Below are 18,930 nucleotides of genomic sequence, written 5' to 3'. Positions count from 1 at the left end.
AGCCCACTGCTCCACTGCAGCTGGCGAGCTGCAGGTTTGCAGGCGGATGGCATCAGCTGATGTTAACTCTTCCACGCTTCCCCCTTCCCTATCACCCTCCTCTTCTTCCATCCCCCTTGCGCATCGCTCGTTCTGCTGCTGCCGCTCCACGTGACAGCGGCCACTGCAGAGGTGACCCTCGCCGGGAGGAGGGCGGCCGCTCCGCTCTCCTCGCAGCTTGCGAAAAACTGATTATTCTGCTTTATTCTCCGGGGGATTTAAGAGCAGCTAAAGCCGTTCAGGAATCAGTCTCTGCAATCCCCTCCAAATCGCCCAGCCCAGAGCATCCCCGAAGCAGATTGGCGAGAGGCCGGCCCCCCCGCGCCGCCAGTCCCCTTGATCCCGCGGGGTGATGTCACCGCCAGCCAATGCGGACAGCGGTGGCTTCTCGGGGTGGCGGGGCGGGGGGGACACACCACGCAGATGGCTCCAGCTGGGCCCAGCATTTGATTAATCGCCTGAATTACCCTCGCTTTGCCATAAAATTACAAGGCGGGAGTGGGGGCACGGTGGGAGCGAACTGGCAGGGCTGTGATGGCAAGTCACCCTTTGGATGGTGAAGCATCCTCGGGCTCGTCCCGTGGCCACTACGGCACCCACCGGGGCAGTCTTCCGGCAGCATCTCGGCACCCACCGGAGCATCCCTCCGGCAGCATCTCGGAATCCCCCGGAGCATCCCTCCGGCAGCATCGCGGAACCACCCGGAGCATCCCTCCGGCAGCATCGCGGAACCACCCGGAGCATCCCTCCGGCAGCCTCCGCGGAGGGCACGACCTGGCCCACGGCAGTGCCGGGACACCCGGCACTGCTCCGGCCGGCGCTCCAGCCCAGCTCCGTGGCTCAGAGCCACCTCTGTTATTTAACCAGGAGCGATAGAGAGAAGCCTGGGAGAGATAATATGCCATGACACCGGATAAGAGCTTCTGGCGTCACAGGGGAGGAGGATTACATGTCCCTGAATGGAGTTAGAGATGACAGAGGGGAGGGGAAGAGTTTTTAGCAGGGGATTAAGTTTACAGCTCCAGGAAGGCTTTGGGGGGTTGTTTGCTGTCATAAGACAAGTCCTAAAGCTGATATACCTGTTAGACTTGCTTGGGGAGGGCTCCTGAAGCAGGGAGCCAAGTCAGTGGGGTGAGGGCAATGAACAGGTTCCCAAGGACAGCCCTGAGGCCAAATGAGCTCACACTTTAGTTCTCCAACGGGTGTCAAAGAGATGCCGGCAGATACCTAGGGTCAAGGGATGGAGGGGAAGGATCCCTTAGGCCAATCTGCATCCCACAAGGGAAGAGGGTGAGAGCACCCACCAGGAAAGGTGAGGGTCAGATCCCTTACCTTCATCTTGGAGGCAGGCTGGATGAGCTCCGTGATGGAGACCTTGTCCTGCTGGAGCCTTCTCTTGACAAGCTTGGAGCAGCAGATGTTGACGGAGCTGAGGACGTGCCAGGAGTTGTACTCCACGAAGGAGCGGCTGTCGATGACCAGGGTGCCCTCCGCTCCGTTCCTCAGGAGGCTGGCCAGCTTCTTGGGATCCATCACCTTGCGTGGGAGCCTGTCCCCAGCCATAACGGGCCAGTCCCCTCTATGGCAAGTGGGGAGCAAGGGGTGGAAGGGCAGGGCAGGGACGCCAGCACCCGTCTCCCCAAGGGGAATGAGCGAGGGGTGAGGGGCGAGCAGGGCAGCACCCGTCCTATTCTCCTCACGCTGCTAATGCCCAGAATGCCAACTCATTGTGCTGAGCCTGGAAAGAGAAGAAAGGAGATGACAACCCATCAGCTAGGCAGGACGATATCTGGATGTCTTCAGAAGAACCTAGGGGTGCACCAAGCCACACTTTGGAGGTTTGTTCTCCCAGCCTGATGCCATGTGTGTCTCCAGAGCTGCCCAAGCCAGAAGTTTTCTCTATGTATTTAATAGCCCTCAGCAGAACTTTCTTTCATAAATTTGTCTAATTGCTCTTTGAAGTCATGTCAGCTTTTGATTTAACAGGCACAGTGGCCAGTGGCAGCGAGCAGAATGGCTTGCTAATTACTCTGAAGAAGTCCTTCCACTGGTCTGCTCCAAATCTGCTAACTGATGGCTCCTCCGGGTGACCCTTACTACTTGCACCAGAAAACACCACATGTGCCTGTTCCCTAATCTTCTCCACAGTTCTTACCACATTTAGACCTAATTTAAAGAGCTTTTCAGGACAAAGCATCTACAGAGCTGCCAGTTACATAGACAGACACCTTTTGCCACTCTGGCCAGCCCCGATGTGCCGTGTTTGAGAGCCAGGCACACCAGCGACCTGCACAGGGCAAGATGTCATCTCCTTTCCCTGTTTGCAGTCCAACAGCTCCTCGTACTCAATTTGTTTTTTCTGACCTCTGCTAAGACCAGATGGTTTCACAGAAGCAGCTCAGCTCAGCTCTAAAGGTTCTGCTGCTACTTCAGGGCCCATTACACATACCACCAAATCAGGTTTGCTCACTCAAACCACTTCACACTGGATTTCACCTGCCTGTTTATTAGAGCCTGCTCATGGGTATCTTGCCTTCTGGCAAGTCAAGAGAAGACAAGAAATCAAGTTGGCTTTATTTCTGTCTTCAAGAAAGAGGCCAGGCATCAAGGCAGAGGTGCTGGAAAGCTGTACTTGGACAGAGATGGCCCCAGAGAGCTCTCTGCTTTTCAGCACCTAACTTGCACAGGATTATTAACAGGCTTCACATACAGTATACCCAGTATACAAATACCCCGTGTTTCTATTTTAGGAGATGAGGGGGGTCAAGCCTGGTGCTCTCTGAGGTGAAGAACAAGATTCCTCCATGTCCAGCCCACAAGGTAAGCAGGCAAGCTAGGGAGCATTCAGCTCAGGGTGTCCTCTTAAGTTTTAATGGAACACGTCAGTGTTCAGGATGTTTTAATGGCATTAGGTTTTAATGCCACTGCAGTCATTCAGAAAATAAGCCTGGGCTACTACCCGGCTCCTCTTGTTCTTGCCAGACGGTGTTTTAGAGAGAACCCACAAGCTGCTTCATGGAAGCTTTAATGCATCTGAATTAGGAGGACTATGAATAACATGCCTGAAAAGGCCAGCCTAAGGATTTTCATTGACCTCTGCAGGATCAGGATTTGGTCCACGGACCAGAGGAGGCTTACGAGTCACTCTGATCCGAGCAAGCCAGCAGTGCCCATAAGCTCTTACACCTGCAGGCACCTACTGCAATGGTAGCTCAAGATACACAAAAGATGCTTGAGTCAGACATGCTACTGGGTGGCATGACAGGGACCTCAGTTACCAGTCACCAAACCCAGAGGACACTGCCAGCTTGTAGGAAAAGAACAGAAAGCCACTGAATGTGAGGATGGGGTTTCCAGCATTTGCTCTGGCTTGTGACTCCAGCACTAACAGCCCAAATTTCCCTGGGCTACCAGACCTGCCTCCCAAAGAAGGAGTAGGTAACCCAGGCTTCAGCCTCAGGATCCAAGCTCCCAATAGCAGGCCACATTAGGATGTGCAGCACTTTTCTGCCCTTGTATCACACCCCTGCTGCCTCTGCCAACATGTTAATACAAATTACAGGAGGGAAAAAAAATCCCCTAGAAGCTGAGACAGTGACAGCCCCTCCTGGCACAAAGCATTTTGGCAGCCCCATGGCACTCTGGCACGGCTGTGCCCGGCCCCACGGAGCGCTCCGCGGCTCCTCGCCACAATTCCAATTAGAGCAGCCCCCTCGGCGGGCACCGGCGGTCCCCCTCTGGAGGAACCTCACTCCCCCCAGCTCTCCTCAGGGGGGCTTAAAAATTGAAACAGTTCTAATTAGGGGGTCTGAGGGGGAGCGAGGCTGGCTCCTGCTGCGATATGACACACCTCATTACGTTGCTACCGCCTTGCCAGAAGCCCCCCTGCTGTCCCTTGGCTATAGAGCCAGGGCACTCAGAAAGGATGCAAATTAGCCAGCTTTTCCCCTTAGTCTTCCTTTCACACCCCACTCCCCAAATCACTTTCTGCCTCCCTTACCCATCAGGACACCAGGCTGTGAATGTTTTTTGGCTCTTCCAATTACATCAAAGAAAGAAAAAGGGAGTAGAAAGAGTTGACAGGCAAAAAAACCTAGAATAATACAGTGGCAGAGGTATGAGTGAAGGGGGAGGAAGGAGTGATCCAACATTGCAGAACTCCGGATATAACATGGTATCCAACCTCCAGATAGTGAGCAAGGGGTAAACTTTTTTGTCAAATAGAGTGGTCTAGAAAAGATAACAGATCCTGATGAACATACTCTTAAGAGAAACCAAGGCACAAGAGGCCTTCACAAAGTTTGGCAGGTGACTGGAAGCTTGGGTGGAAGAGATTGGAGAAGAAAAATGAGGTTTCCCAAGTCATCTAATAACCCCTCTCCTGCAGAACAACCAGATAAACCTCTGCAGACACATGTGACACATCAAACAGGTCCCACTCCCACCTCCACCCAAAAGATGTGGGGGAAGGCAGGGCAAGGTTAGTCTGTTCTGCCCCTCTCTCCTTTACAGGGGATGGAGTTGGCCAGCTCAGTGTGGTCATGGGGAGCTGTAACCTTGGCATTAGAACCAAGACCCGAGGACTTCTCTGTAAAGGTTCAGCCAGGTCAAAGGCAGACAAGCAACATCTCTGATAGCAGCTTCACAGCACCTTGCAGGCTGTGTGTGAGATGGTCTCTGAGAAGAACCAGCTGTAATGTCTTCATACCTGGGAAGACCAGAGAAGGAGGGATGATGTCTTTCTGCTTCTGCTCAGATGGGTCAGAAGGAAAACTGAGGGAAGAGGCTTAGCCATGGAGCTCTACTAAAGTAAGAGATCTTCTCACCCTGGTGAGAGGAGACCAGGGGAAAAGGTTAACCTGGAACCTAAATTAGGGTTTCAGAAACATAGCTGTGTTCCTCTCTTATCAGTTTATTAAAGCCATCTTAATCTTCCTGAGTGCTCCTGAAGAACATTATCATAATCCTTTAATCCCACCTCTCTCTGGAGTGCCTGTAATGAGGAGATGGGCACATGGCTTAGCTGAATGGGGACAGCCAGCAGGAGAGGCCACACTTCAGCCGAGGGACAGAAAGATGGGCAGGGATTAGCAGAGGGCTGGGCCAGCTCAGTGGGACTCTGTCCCTGGTGTCACTCCACAAATACCTGTGTAGGTGAGGGGAGCTGGCCACACAAGTCACAAGTATGGCAGAGATGCACACAGCATGCAAGTGGTCAGCCTGGCTGTGACCTCCTTCTGGGCAGGCCAGGCAAGAGAGCAAGAAAACCCAGGACACACCTCAGCCTGATCTGTCCATGAAAGACCACAGGAACTCATCCCCATGCTGGCCCAACACAGACCACCCAGAGGAGACCACTTCCCTCAACTGCTCATCTTGCACGAGGCTCCCAGCTGAGAGATGTGCTATGGGAAGGGCACAGATCTGGTTTCTCTTTTACTGGAGACATCAGCTGAAAGGGCAGCAGGTCTCTACAGCAACCCCAAACCTCACTAACCAGCATGTCCACTCCTTGCAGCAAGCTCGTGTTGTGTCCTGGAGAGCTCTACCCTCCACAGGCAGCCCCACCGAGGAGATGCTCCCCACCACTGCCCCAGGCAAGTCAGCCTTGCTGCAGGAACACATTTCCATCGTGCCTGTGAGACTGAGCTACAGCACACTCCATGAGATGCTCATCCCAGGAGCACACTCTTCTGGTGGTGACTCCACTGTGAGTTTACCAAGGGATAAGGGCACCACAGGCAAACATTTGTTTATTTGTCCCCAGTAATCTGAAAGCAGCCACTCCTGAAGAACTGCCATCTCCACCAGGGACTCAGTGGCACCAGGGACTAAATTATTTGGCTTTTCCCCTTGCAGCCCTGGGGGTTGGGGAAAATATCCGTGCCTTGTGAGCCGTGCACTGAGATGCTGTCTGGCCAGGGCTCCATTGTCCATCCAGGTCAGCCCTGCAACCAGCCTCAGGCTCACTGCTGGGATGCTGGCAGGATCCCACCGGACCCCAGCTCTCCAGACACTTCCTAAGATATAAACCACAGCAGTTTTTCCAAGCCCCACACCCTTTTCCCGTCCTCATCCCCTCATTTCTTTCAAGTGCTTCAGCACTTAGCAAGCTCCCCTCGGCTGGCTCATGCTGTTTGAGGGATTCCTAAATCACAGGACCATTACTAATTATTATTATTATTTTGCAGCAGCAATCAGGGACGCGGGGCTCATTAACAAGTTAGCACCTCTGGTTTCCCTGGAAACCCGCAGCTGCCAGGCAACGGCAGCGCTCCGGCCCGAGGCGATGCTGCTGCAGCGCCTTCAGCTCATTCCCAGAAAGATGCTCGGGTCCTGCACGGCTTGATGAACCCAGCCTCGCCAGTGGGATGAGGTTAGGAAACTCCAGGATGCGTCCCCTGCTCTACCCCATCCGCTGGGAACCTCAGCCCTTCTTCCCGATGCTGTTCTGCCACTCACAGCATCACAAACTGCGCAGTGGCTCCTCCCTCCCGGCGAGCCATGCAGGCTTTCTCCAAGGGCGAGGAATTTGGAGCACAATGATTCCCCAGAGTAACAGTGGGACAAAGCTGTCAGGTGCCTGCAGCAGCCGTTTTAGAGGTGATGTAACTGATGACGATTTCTCAGCAGTTACTCAAGGTCCCTTTAAGAGGCAGCACAAAAGATTTCTCTGCTTGACGATGAAAAAATGGAGTGATTTTTTTTTTTCCTTTGCTCCTTAAAAGGAGGCTGGGAAACACCACTAACCACATCCACTAACCTCGCCCTAGTGAATCTCAAGGATGGGAGGAACGACATCTCCCAAAGCCCAGCAGTATGAAGAGGTAGGGGGAGATGGCAATGGCTTTCCCGGTGTCAGCTAAGCCAAGCTGGGATCCACTGCTCTTTCCTAACCCCTGCCACCCACATGGCAGACAGAGGACTCCCCCACAGCCTCATCCACACTGATCTTACAACCCCATCTTGGGTCTCTGCACAGCCCAGGCACATTCCTCCCGGGACAAGAGCTCCTGCGCATGCCTCTCCATGCAGGGAGCACTTCAGGAAGGAGGGAAAGGGCAGCATTCTCTTTTTCCCACAGCACATCACCCGGAGGCAGCCACTGCACTTTTGCCAGGGTTTCAAGCTTGCTGATCTCATGATTTCTTTAATTTTTTTTCTCCTCCTTTCTACACCGCAGTCTCCTTTCAATTCCTGTAGGCTGGCAGCAGCATGCCAGAGAGCCCTGCAAGGAGCTGCATGCAACTAAACAGCACCCACTCGCCTCCCTGCATCTCCCATTGCCCCCTCCACCTGCACCCTGCAGCCCAGAAGGTGTTTTCCACCAGAGGACGTGGCTGAAGGGCCAGGGTGTCCTTCAGCAAAGTGCCAGATGGTGCATTCACATGTGGCATGGAGCCACACGGCAGTGCTGGTGTGGGGGTGCTCAGCCTTGGGTACATGGCTGCTGGCATGGGGCAACTTGGGGATGAAAGGAAAGAGGACAGGCTGTATCCAGCTGCCTGGGAGTCTTTCCCATGCACCCTCACCCCACAAGGCAGATGGGCTCTCCTGGCTGCAGTTAAGCCAAGCAAAGGGTCCCTGATCCTCTCTCACCACCTGATGGTGTGCCAGCAGCTTTGGATGGGTTACGACTGCAAATGCAATTGCCTCCCAGCCTGTTTCCACCAAAAAAGTGCAGTTAAGGATTTATGGACTGGCCACTCCCAGGAAAATTTCTGACTACAGAAATGGTAGTCAATCTGGAGATCCGGTCAGGAAAAGCCAACAGGGACAGCAGGGAAAAGAATTTGTCTGGAGTCTAGATGACAAGGGCAGTATCTCCGCCTCTTAGAGTTGTGCTTTTAACATGATTTATATGGTTTTCCCCTTTAGTATAAACACAAGCTTTCATTTTAAAGCCTACAAAAGCCAAGACCAAAGGTTATCCATGACCAGCCAACCATTTCATCACTGCCTTTGCCCATGCTGAGGATATTGCTCCCAAGCACTGCTTTCTAATACCAAAGCTATCCCATTTCCATTCTCACCCTGCCAAGCTGAGAGCTGGCCACGTTCTCATCCCAGACCTAAAAGCACCTTCTGCTTTGAGCAGCCTGGCACACATCACAGAGGACATGTCATGATGGAGAAGAGAAACCTAGTCCTGCTGATCTTCAAGGGTCCTTGTTGCCCACTGCCTGGTATCCCATCATTTGCTGCATGAGCCCTGAGCCCAGAAGGTTTATCCTGGGGATAAGATGCTTCTTTGCCTTTTTACAACAAGAGCAGACAGAGGCAGCACAGAAAGGCATGCAGTCAGATACTTCTGCAGGACTGGTCTGCCTCTCTCATCCCAAAACAATAAACACCCTAAATACTTGCTGGGTGCATTTGCAGTCTCCTGGAGAAAGGGTCTCCAGGACCTGGGTCTTATTTTCCCACAACACCTACACACCAAGTGAAAGAAAGCACAGGATTAAGCTGTGGTTCTGGCTCTTCAAAGCTGCAGATAAATATAGCATTTCACATCTTAAGCACAATCCCCAGTGACAGGAACTTGTCCATCTCAGCAGAGAGCTGGGGACAGTCACAGGTGAGTCAAAGGGAGCATCCAGCACACACAGAGGCAGTCACTGCACTGTACAATGACTAATGACAGTGGCTAATGCCAGTGTAGTGTCATTAGACCCCCATATTCAAATGACAAATAGGATCCCTGCCTACCTGTAGAATAATGATGTTCCTTTCTGTTGCATTGTCTGCAGTTTCTGGTGAGTGCCAGTGCAAAATGAGGTGCAGATCCCAGCACAGGTCTGCAGCCAGAAAAAACCAATGGCCACAGCTCTGCCTCCCTATTCCCACAAAACTGTGACTCTCCCTAGAAGATCCAGAATTCAATGAAAATGCAAGGGACTATGTTGGTTTTCCATGGGATGAGACATTCCCCAGGCCAACAAACACATTTAACAAGAGTTTTCTGACCTGGTTCATGGCTTGATGAATTTTCTATATGCACACAATAGCCAAATTTCTCATGGATTTGGGATGAATTAGCATGTGTCAGTTCAGGTTCTACTTCCTACCACAGCCCTAACAAGGAGGCACTAGCTCTGAGTTTTGGAGGATTACCTTTCTCTAGAAAAAACACACGAGACAGGCAAAGCCCAAGCTAATGTTCCTGCCTTCTCCTTTTGCCTTGGGGATAGTGATTCATTACCAGCTGGTTTTGTTCTTAATCTGAGGTGACACAGGGATGAAACAAAGTGATTTGAAGACCTTCCTCCATCCTCATGACCGTGTGTGTTGAGCCATGGTTTGCTGGTCAGATGGCACAGCTCTTCATATATGAAATCCTACAGCCTGGCCTCCTGACTAAGAGTCGGGTATTGCAGCAATTGTAACATGGGTCTTCTCTCTGAATCCATATTATCACTGCTGCTGTGGGTGGCAAACTACACGGAATCATTTGCTGGAGGAAACAGGCAACAATATTCCCCTCACCACCTCCAGGCAGGTGTTAAGCATGACATATATGTGTACTTTAACCCCAGTTTCAAAAAAACCCCAGAGATCTATCATGACATCCACCCAGAGCTTAAACATCCTCCAACTCATCTGCATGCCAGCAGGTCTCACTCAGCCCTGCTTCTGACCCTGCAGGTGACAGCTGGGGTGATCACACCAAGCCTTGCTCTTTCTGGGCTGGCTGACCCCCAGCTAAGACCACTTCAGTCACCCTCACCTTCCCACCTGTCCTGCTGGACTCCAACAGAACTCACTCTTATCTTTGCATCAGGTACTGCTGAATGAACCTTGCTCAGGTGCCAGACAAAGAAGCAGCCAAGCTCAGAGCAGAAGGGATTGTGAGGATGACACAGAATTAACAGGCATCAGCATTCAGCAAGCAAGCGGAGAATGCGTCGATCTATTTTTAATGGTACAATGAGAATACTTTACAAAAGAATGTGTCTGGGGAGATTCTGCCCAGTCAGAGATTTGTATTCGGGTTTTTTTGCAGCAGTCAACTTCCCTTGATGTGTGGGAAGCATTTTGTCTCTTCACCACCCCACAGAGCAATTCAGAGGGCCCTGGCTCAGTTTTGGCTGGAGGCTCATCCCTCTGGTCACCTTCCTGCCCTGCTGCATCCTTCTGACTTTCCACCAGAAGACCTGAACCTGATGTGAGCAGCAGGTAAGGTGTACAGGACAGGTGCAGGCTTGCTTGGTTTCTGGGTGTCAGCCCTGCTGAGCCAGTACAGCTGCTGGGGACATCTCTGCGAGGTCCCCGACAGCAGCAACGCGGTTCACGTGGCTTTTCATGGGCTAGCTCCAGCCAGCAGTGCTGGCACCCTGTCTGCACCAGCCCTCCACTCAACAGTCTGGAGTGCCAAGCGAGGCTCTGGCTGTGCCCGTCCGCTCCCCACACAGGGCTGCTGGCCAAGGCAGATGAAGATGGCATGAATAACTCCACTCAAGCCACGGCTCGAGGAGGACCAGGCTGCCATTGCAAGCTGGGAAGTGAGGGTTGTTAGAGGCAACGCAAAAACAATCAGATGTTGCAGACACTTCTTGGATGCTTCTTTTCAGCAGCATGCCCCAGAGACGGAGGGACCCTCTTTGTCTGGAGGGTCTGGATTTCAGTGGGAGACATGCGATTCACGCAGGCACAGAAAAAAACATGTGGAAAGGGCTTGACGTGCTGGATGCAAAAAAACCTGCAATGCCCTAATAGACTGAGATTTCTCCCCGAGCTTCTGCTGCATCAGCTGAATTACCATGTGTTAGACAGCATGAGCTCCTCAGAGAACTAAATTCCCTATTAAAAAGCTGAAAAGAGGCGAGCTGAAAAGCCGGGATGCAGGCACACTGCGCACCTCCGTGCCGTGTGAGTAATGTGGGTTGATGGAGAGGACCGGAAAGACGCACTGCATCGTTAGCAGGGCTGGAGGACGTGGTGGGGGACAGGATGCCAGGGCCATGCTGTCACTGGAACCTCCATGCAGGATCAAAGCAGTGGTCCACCTCATTCATGTCCCCTCACCAGCACTGCCTAATAACAAGTATCCTACCAAAGCCTGGGAGAAGCAGCAGGGTGGGTATTTATGGACTAGTCATGCAGTAATTTAGGTTTAAAGGGACCTCAGCACTTCAGCTGGTCCAACCCCTCTCTCCCTTAAAGGAGAATGAGCATCCACACCAGAACAGGCTGTCTTGACTTTCTGGTTGCCAAATGACTTGTTCCCAGTCATCAGTGAACTCAAAAATAATGCTCCCCATAACTCAGCATGCAGAAACCCTACACAGACAGCCTCTGTCGCAAATTGCTAGAGGACCTTGAAGGACTCTGGAGAAATTCCTGAAGAACACAAGGTCTCTGACCCAAGAAAAGGCTTTATTTAAAGAAAACACAGTAAAGGCAGACATATAGGCACACATAAGGGAACCACGAGTGCTTTCTACACAAAAAAAAACAACATGGAAAAAGGCATAAGAGGAGTTTGAAAAAAAGAGGAAATCAAAGAAGGATTTCCAGCCCCAGATAGATTCCTTGGAATGTCTTAAGTAAGTTTCAGCTTAATGAACATAGCCCCTGCATTTCTGTCCTGTTATTGCTCCCTGTTTACAACAGGAGACTCTATGTACTGGATCAGCTTCCAGTGAGAACCTGCAGGTTCTCCTCTGAACCCAGCCTGGGCTAGCACTTCACCTGTCTTCTGAAATGCTGATCTTTCCATGACACCATGCAAACAATACCGATCACTCTGGGAAACTGAAGATCCAAAGAAGCAAAACCAACCCCACAAAAACCCTGAGCAAAGCAAGGAAAGAAGCCTCCTGCACAGTAGCCTAGATTATTTTGTCCAACTGGGTCTAGAAAACCTCAGAGGAAGAGCCAAATAGCCAAGAAGTGGAGCCAGCCATCCTACAGGAGTCATGGCAGTCTGCAGCATAGGCTGAGCAGGGCTCTGTGCTGTGCACAGTCCCCCAGTGTAGCCCACCTTTACTCTTAATCTCCTTTCTTGAAGTAGAGATGGTTGAGAACCAAAGGAGTCTCTTGACAGCATGGACCCAAAGGTTTGGGGCAGAAAGTCTAGAAACATCTCTTGGAAGAGAAAGAGATGTTTTCCTCTCCATGAACTCATGCTAAAGAGGAGACACCAAGGCACCCACCATGACCAGAGCTTGGTATGTACCACCATGGTCTCAGCTGCTGGCCCACTTCTGGCAAAATAACAGTCCCATGGGAATAAGACACATGACATGGTCTCCCCCTCCATCAGATGAGCAGGCAAAGCCATCACTGGGGTGCACTACACCACTCACCATCCCTGCAGGAACCTGCACTACCACTGATCACACCACAAGCTCTTCCTGGCTTTGACAGCAGCCCCTGACACCAGCAGTGCACAGCATTTTGGCACAGTCAATTTTTACCCTCCCTCCTACTCCCCTGGCTGTGTTATAATCCTGCACACAGAAGTACACCCAGGTCTCCTGAGCAAGCTTGAGAAAATCTTGAGCACAGAGCTTGTTTAGCTTCTTATCTGATTAATGCTCCCAGGCCACTCACCTCCCTTCCCCAAGCCTGCCATAATTACGTCAGGTGCTCCTTCCCACTGACATCAGGCAGGACAGGTGTATCTTCAGAGAAGAAATGTAAAGCTTGAAAAACAGGTTTTAAAACCCAGAGGGTATGGGGATGCAGAGGAGTGTCAAAGCTTTCCCCACAGTATGACTGCATTGCCGCTCTTGGCTGCAGGAGTTTCTCTGCATAGCAGCAAGGAGAAGAGTGCAGGAGACTCAGAGACCATGAGTACCTGGGGATTTCTGCAACCATCTCCCCCTTAACATTGCCATTAAACACGTGGCAGAGGGTAAAAAGGTCTACAGACTCTCCATGGCTGTCCTACTGGGAGAGAGGGGTGAGCACCCACAAGCTCCTTCTCTTCATCAGTGGTTCTCTACCAGATTCAGTTTGCTGGCACAGTTTCAGTATGATGGCAGTGTCCTGTGAGCCTACACCATAAATCAGGGCTGCCAAATGCTGGAGCACCTCCTTTTCCTCCTCCCATTCTTGATAGTGTGAACATGCTCTTCACCTGACTGTGCCCAGGGCTTTGGGAGCTGAGCTGCACACCAGAGAAATTAACCTATGATCCCTAAGAAAAACCTTGCTTAAAGGTAAGGAAGCAAATCCAAAGAGGAAAAGCCCTCATTCCCCCATGCAGATGACAGCAGCTGGTGCAGAGGTAAGGGGTAGGGATGGAATGGGGACTCGCTCATACTCATGTCAAGAGAAGTCACTTCCAGAGGCACAATGGGTTTCCAGCCTTTGGGGAGGTTTCCAGCCTGTGGAGATTTCCTAGGGAAGGACAGGGTTGTCCAGGAGAGAAGAGAGTTTTCTCCCACCTCTTAAGACCCAATTTGGCAGCATGGGACAGACACTACTGCTTAGTCCCTACCCAGCCCTCAAGGGTGTTTTTGTAGTAAAAGTGACGTTGCATTTAATATTAGGTGAATATGAGCTCTCCAAAGACTCAGTGGCTTTCTCACTGATGTACCTGGCACCCAGCAAAAGCACACTGCAGACAAACACAGTGCAGTATTTGCAATAATAATCTCCATGCAGAGTCCCCAGTGAATGCTCCTAAGGACTCTGGCCACTTTGCTCAGCTCTCCCAAGCTTAGCTGAGGCTAGATTTTAAAGAACAATGCTAGATCCAGGTTTTCCTTACCTTATGTCTAAGCAAGGACAACTGAAAGCCACAGGAGGACAATCTATTGGGTTAGAAGTCTTTTGGTGTGAGCTAATGACATCTCTTCTTGGAAACCTTCCAGCCTCAGATTTGAGCCTTTCAAAATTGTGTTGCCAATAGACCAAGGGCAGGAATTTCTGCCTAGTGCCATTGCAAAGAGGGATCTGGGCATCCCTGTGCTGCTCACACTCTCGCCTGTCTACTCTTGTCCCAACCATTTAGACAATCCTGCACATCCCGGCTCTGCCATGCAAAATTTGGGACAAGATACCTGCAAAGTCCTTGAGGGTGTTTTAAAATCCCAAATACGCTACAGCCAGGAGGATTTTCTTGGTGCCACAGCTCATTTCGTTTTGGGAGCTGTTGCAAGCAAAATCAAAACGAGTGCAGGAACTGCCATGCAGACCCAAACCCCAACAAACCTCTTCTGCAGAGAGAGTCCTCCCAGCACAAGCACACTCCGACAGCGTGAGCAGAGGCACAGAGAGGCAAGGCCAAACCCAAAAGCACCAACTCCCGTGCATCGAGTGTTCCGAAAACAAAGCTCTCCTCAGCCGCCTTTGGGCGCGCAGGCAGCCGTGCCCGAGCCTTTGCCTCGGCGCAGGAGGATGAGACAATGCAAGCCAATGTCAAACACCGCTCCACGGGCAAGCTGCTCTCAAGGTTATCATGGCCCCTGCACTGCCAGGTGCAATCCTCAGCGCTACCTGCTTGGATATCCTCACCCTTTCCTGCGGGAGAGGGGTCTGCCTTATTCCCCCAAATCACAACGAGATGGAACCTCTGGCAACCATTCGCAATGCATTCGTCATCGCCAGCTGCTTGGGACAGGGATGGTCTCTCCTACATATGCTCATGCAGCACCCAGCTCCCACCAGGGAGCTGTCAATAACTACCGCAATATGAGGGACAAACGCATCCATGCCTAGAAAAATCCGAATATCCCTATCAGAACAGCACTGCGCCGCATTCTTCCTTCTAACGAAACCGCAAATTACTGACCTGTGCACAGAGCTCCCCCAATGCAAGCTGAAGCACTGACATCAGCTTTTGCTGTTGCTCAGGAATTTAATTCTGGGGGAGGAGAAAAGGGAGGGGGGAGCAGGAAGGAGAAGGAACTTATTTATCAATAAGGGAAATAAACAGGAATCTTTAAAAACAAACAACGCTCAGCACAGAAAGCAACATTTACCACCATATAATGATTGAGGGTGTCTGGGGGGTGATCAATCGGACCAGGCACATTAGGGGTGGTGGAGAGGATTTTTTTAAACGAGCAGCTTAACTCATTAATCGCGAGCAGCGCCTTTGGAGCCGCAGCAATGAAGTCTTGCATGAAAACCCCCGCTGCTGAACACATGCCGGCTTCGTTTAAACGCCAAGGACACAGGGCGACACTCCAACCTCTTTCATCATCAGAAAAACCACAGCGCTGTTAACACCGCTTCCTCAAACACCAGCCCTCAGCCCCGCCAGAAAACCCCTCCACCCGCGACCCCCGGCCCGGCAGGACAGCGGGTATTCCCCGGAGCTTCCCAAGCCCCCTCCTCACCTGCACCGCGGCCGCCCGGCAAGCGCACACCGCCAAGGCAGGGTGGGATTTCCAGCACCCCCCCGCCCCGAAAACAAGCGCAGCATCCCCGACATGCGCGGCCGCGGAGCGCCACCCCCCCCCCCCCGCCACCCCCCGCTCCTTTCCCCAATCCCCGCCGTGGGGCTGCTCCCCTCCCAGCCCCGGCGCTCATCGTTCTCCCTCACGGCAGCCCCTCGCAGCCGCGAAGCGCAGTACCTAGCGCGCACACAGACACGCACATACACCGGCACACGCTGTCGCGCTGTCCGCCGCCCCCGGGCGCGATGCCGGCTCCGCTCCGCACCCGCGGGCGCCCCGCGCCCCCTCCCCGCCTGCCCCGGGGCGCACGGCCCGGTCCCGCGCGGGCGCGGCGGGACGCGCTCGCACTGACCCGGCGCGGCGGGCGCGGGCGGCCGCCCCGCTCCGCGGGTTCTCCGCTGGCGCGGCCGCTGCCGGCGCCGCAGGGCCCGCATGCCGCGGCGGGCGGGGGGGCCCGCTCCGCGCTGCTCCGCGCTGCTCCGCGCCGCTCCGCGCGCCGCCGGGAATGCGCCGGCGATGAGGTCATGCCTAGGGAGCGGGCGGGGGGGCGGCGGGGGAAAGGGAAAAAAAAAAATAAAAAAAAAGGGGGAAAAAAAAAAGAGACAGCGTTGACGTCACCCGCAGCCAATCAGCGCGGGCGGCGCAGGGCAGGGTGACGTCAGCCCCGCGGGCGCGGAGCGGCGCGGAGGGAGCGGGCGCGGAGCGGGCCGCGCTGCCCGCGGGGAGAGCGGCCCGGGCGCTTCCCGCCGGCCCTCCAGCCCGCGACCGCCCCGGAGCCGCGCTGCTCCCGGCAGAAAACGCGCTGCCGCGTATTGCGGGTCATGGGGGGTCCCCGGGCTGCTGGCGTTGCGAGGCTGAGCCGTCCCGCCGCCTGTCAGCCCGCTGCCTGCGGAGCCGGGAGCAGCGGGGACCTGCGCGGCGCCCCACAGCACTCATTCTCTCTGGGGCGCCCCAGCTACAGGAGGACAGGCACAGAGGCAGCCCGGTCTTGGAGGGTGGCATGGTGAAGTGTGACCAAAAAGCTGGCTCAAAAAGCAGGAGGAGCCTCACCCACGGGTCGGCTTCTGGATGGATGGAGTGGGCTCCATCCTCATCCTGGAGCTTAGGGCTCCCCATCCTGCTGCGAGTTTGCCAAAGAACTGGGCAACTGGCCTGGTTTCACGGCAGGGGTTTTTTTCTGCCCTTGGCCCTAGCCTGGCAGCTCCAGCTTAGAGAGGGATTAGAGTTTAGAAGCTTAGGTTTTGCTGGTGCTTAGGAAATGAAGAGAACCTTCCTCCCTGCCGATACGGATGCCGGATGTTTTAAAATTAACTCTCATGTCTCCAGACACGCGTCCGGCAACTTGCTCAAGAACGTCAAGCTCCCACAGTAAATGGCGGCAAAATCTTTCCCAGAAATGTCATTTCTCATAAAGCACCAGAGGTATAAAACCCAGGGATGTTAAAGAGCCTCACTCTCCCCATTGCATAAGCAGCGCTGAGTTCATGCCCTTCTCCTAAGCACAGAAAATCAGCTCACCCAAAGCTGTCAGCAGGGAAACTTCTACAAAATGAGGGATATTCTACCTAAACTCATGGGTTTCGGCCCAGTTATCATAATCAGTGGCAAGATGCTGGGGCAGCATAGGCACTCGTGTATTTAGTGGCATGGGAACACTTGGTCCTGGTGGGAGCTGGAGCAGCAGCATGACCGGCATGGCTGGAACGAAGCTTTTCCTGCTTGTTCTCCTTTCCAGCTCCCTTCTTGTGGCCACGCAAAGCACCCAGATGGGAAAACCTGAGAAAACCTGGGGAAAACCATTCTTGCTTCAGCTTTGAGCTGTTTCCTCACCTACCCAGCACCCCTTTTAAGGAGCAAAATAGGAAAAAAGAGGGGGAAAGAAATGAGTCTGAAAATCCCAAAGCTTCCTCATAAAAGCTGTTATCTAGGCAGAGAGCCATGAGCTCACAAAACCTGCCGAAGGAAGAGGATTTAAACAGTTTTTTTCCAAACTCAGTTAAAATCAATGCTTCCAATACCGGACCTGGCACATCACAGATGAGCATCCCAGATGAGCTGTCAGGAAGATTGTTCTCTGTCTGTCCAGTGGCATGGCACAGGGCAGGAGAGTGGGAAGCAGGTGTGAGAAATATACCGAGTTTGCAGCAGGCAAGGGATGGGGAGGTGATACGGGTGAGGCAGAGGATGGAGTGTCCTGAGAGACACCCTTGAACTGTACATTCAAGCAAGGGATGAAGCTGAGCTCCCTCTTGAGCCTTCATCCCTGGCAATCTCTCCTCAGCTAATCCACGGATGCCCCTGCTGCATCTCTGGATGATGAGGACACAGGAGATTTGATCCACACAAAATCCCCATTGGCAGCAAACAGGAGGAGCAGCTCCAGCGGGGCTGGGGACCAGTGGGACAGGGGTTCTCACGGCCATGGGAGTGGCTCCAGCCCACGAGCCCTGCATCTCTCCCACGCCCACTGCTTCTGCGCGAGGCGCTGCAGCCAAGCGCCTGGTGGGGAGAAACCAAAACAAATGATTCACTGCTGCTAAACTGCTCCCGGGATCACAGGGGCCAGGAGCAGGCATTAACTGAAGCTTGCAAAACCTCACCTGCCTCCCAAAGCTGGGAGCTAACCCTATTTAGATCCCAATCCTGCTCAACCTGATATTCTGGCGTTTGGGTGCGGACCCACGGCTACATGGAAGTGGGCAGCCAGCCTGAGCGAGGGCAGCGCTGTGAGCACACCTGGGCAGCTCTGGATGGCTCGGGTCACCCCTATTACCCCTATTTTCCCCAGGGGAAATTAAGCTGCAAGAGCCAGGGCAATGCTGTAATGGTCAGGCAGGCAGAACAAAGCAGCCTCGTCTCTAAGCTCCATCTACCAGATGTGAATCTATTGTCTCAGCCCCAGGGCCATCACACCTCCCTCTCCGTCACAGCCATCAGGAGCTGAGCAAAAATTACACAGCAAGTTGCTTATGGCTAAAGGAAAGCGCTCTGTTTCAGGTAAAGCACTTAAAAAGTAATTCACCCCACTCGCGTTTTTCCTCTCTTCCAGATTTCAGGCACATCCAAAGATGGATTGCATCCCAGCTACGTGTTTCAAATGCAAGTGCTTGTATACGTAATAGTTCTTGCTAAAACGTTTTCCAGGCCCCCTAATTGCCATGGCAGGCCAAGTGCAGAAGAGTGCAGCAGAGCCTTCTGCATGCATCCTGCAGGGATTAAAATTGGAACCTGATCATGAAGGAAACTAAAACTAGGAAAAAGGAATTGCTGCCAAACCAACTTTCTTATCCATCAAAAAGGAGAGACTTTTCTCAACTTGCACTTTCCTTAAATGGCCAAATAATATTTTTTTAACCTGTCCTAGTCATTTAGATGCAGTTGCTTGCACCACTGGCTGAGCCAGCATCCCATCATTGTTGCTCAGCAGGGCTGGCTGTGGCACAAGACACTGCGTTCCCGTTGCAAGGGGTATTGGCACCTCCAGACTGTGCTGAGAGCTGCGGCCAGAGTCAGCCCTGGGGCTGGCATGGCTCTGCTT

The 18,930-nt window shown here is 53.0% G+C and overlaps 1 protein-coding gene across 7 annotated transcripts in view; it reads right to left on the bottom strand.

The window, feature by feature from the left end:
- The window catches only part of DUSP8 (dual specificity phosphatase 8), a 46,274-nt gene extending 30,381 nt beyond the window's left edge, over positions 1–15,893 (bottom strand). Inside the window, exons 1-2 of one of the 7 annotated variants that reach the window (XM_085581531.1) lie at positions 15,745–15,893; positions 1,372–1,777 (exon numbers count right to left, since the gene is read on the bottom strand). In XM_085581531.1, the coding sequence (XP_085437657.1) occupies positions 1,372–1,602 (231 nt within the window). In that variant the 5' untranslated portion in view covers positions 1,603–1,777; positions 15,745–15,893. The other 6 variants (XM_031505058.3, XM_031505059.3, XM_085581529.1 and 3 more) reach the window with 6 other exon arrangements.
- Between the last annotated feature and the right edge of the window lie 3,037 nt (positions 15,894–18,930).

The sequence above is a fragment of the Lonchura striata genome, chromosome 5, assembly GCF_050655825.1.
Source record: "Lonchura striata isolate lonStrDom1 chromosome 5, ASM5065582v1, whole genome shotgun sequence".
Lineage (NCBI taxonomy): Eukaryota > Metazoa > Chordata > Aves > Passeriformes > Estrildidae > Lonchura > Lonchura striata.
The sequence above is the reverse complement of the archived record's forward strand: the minus strand, read 5'-3'. Positions and strand labels throughout refer to the sequence as shown.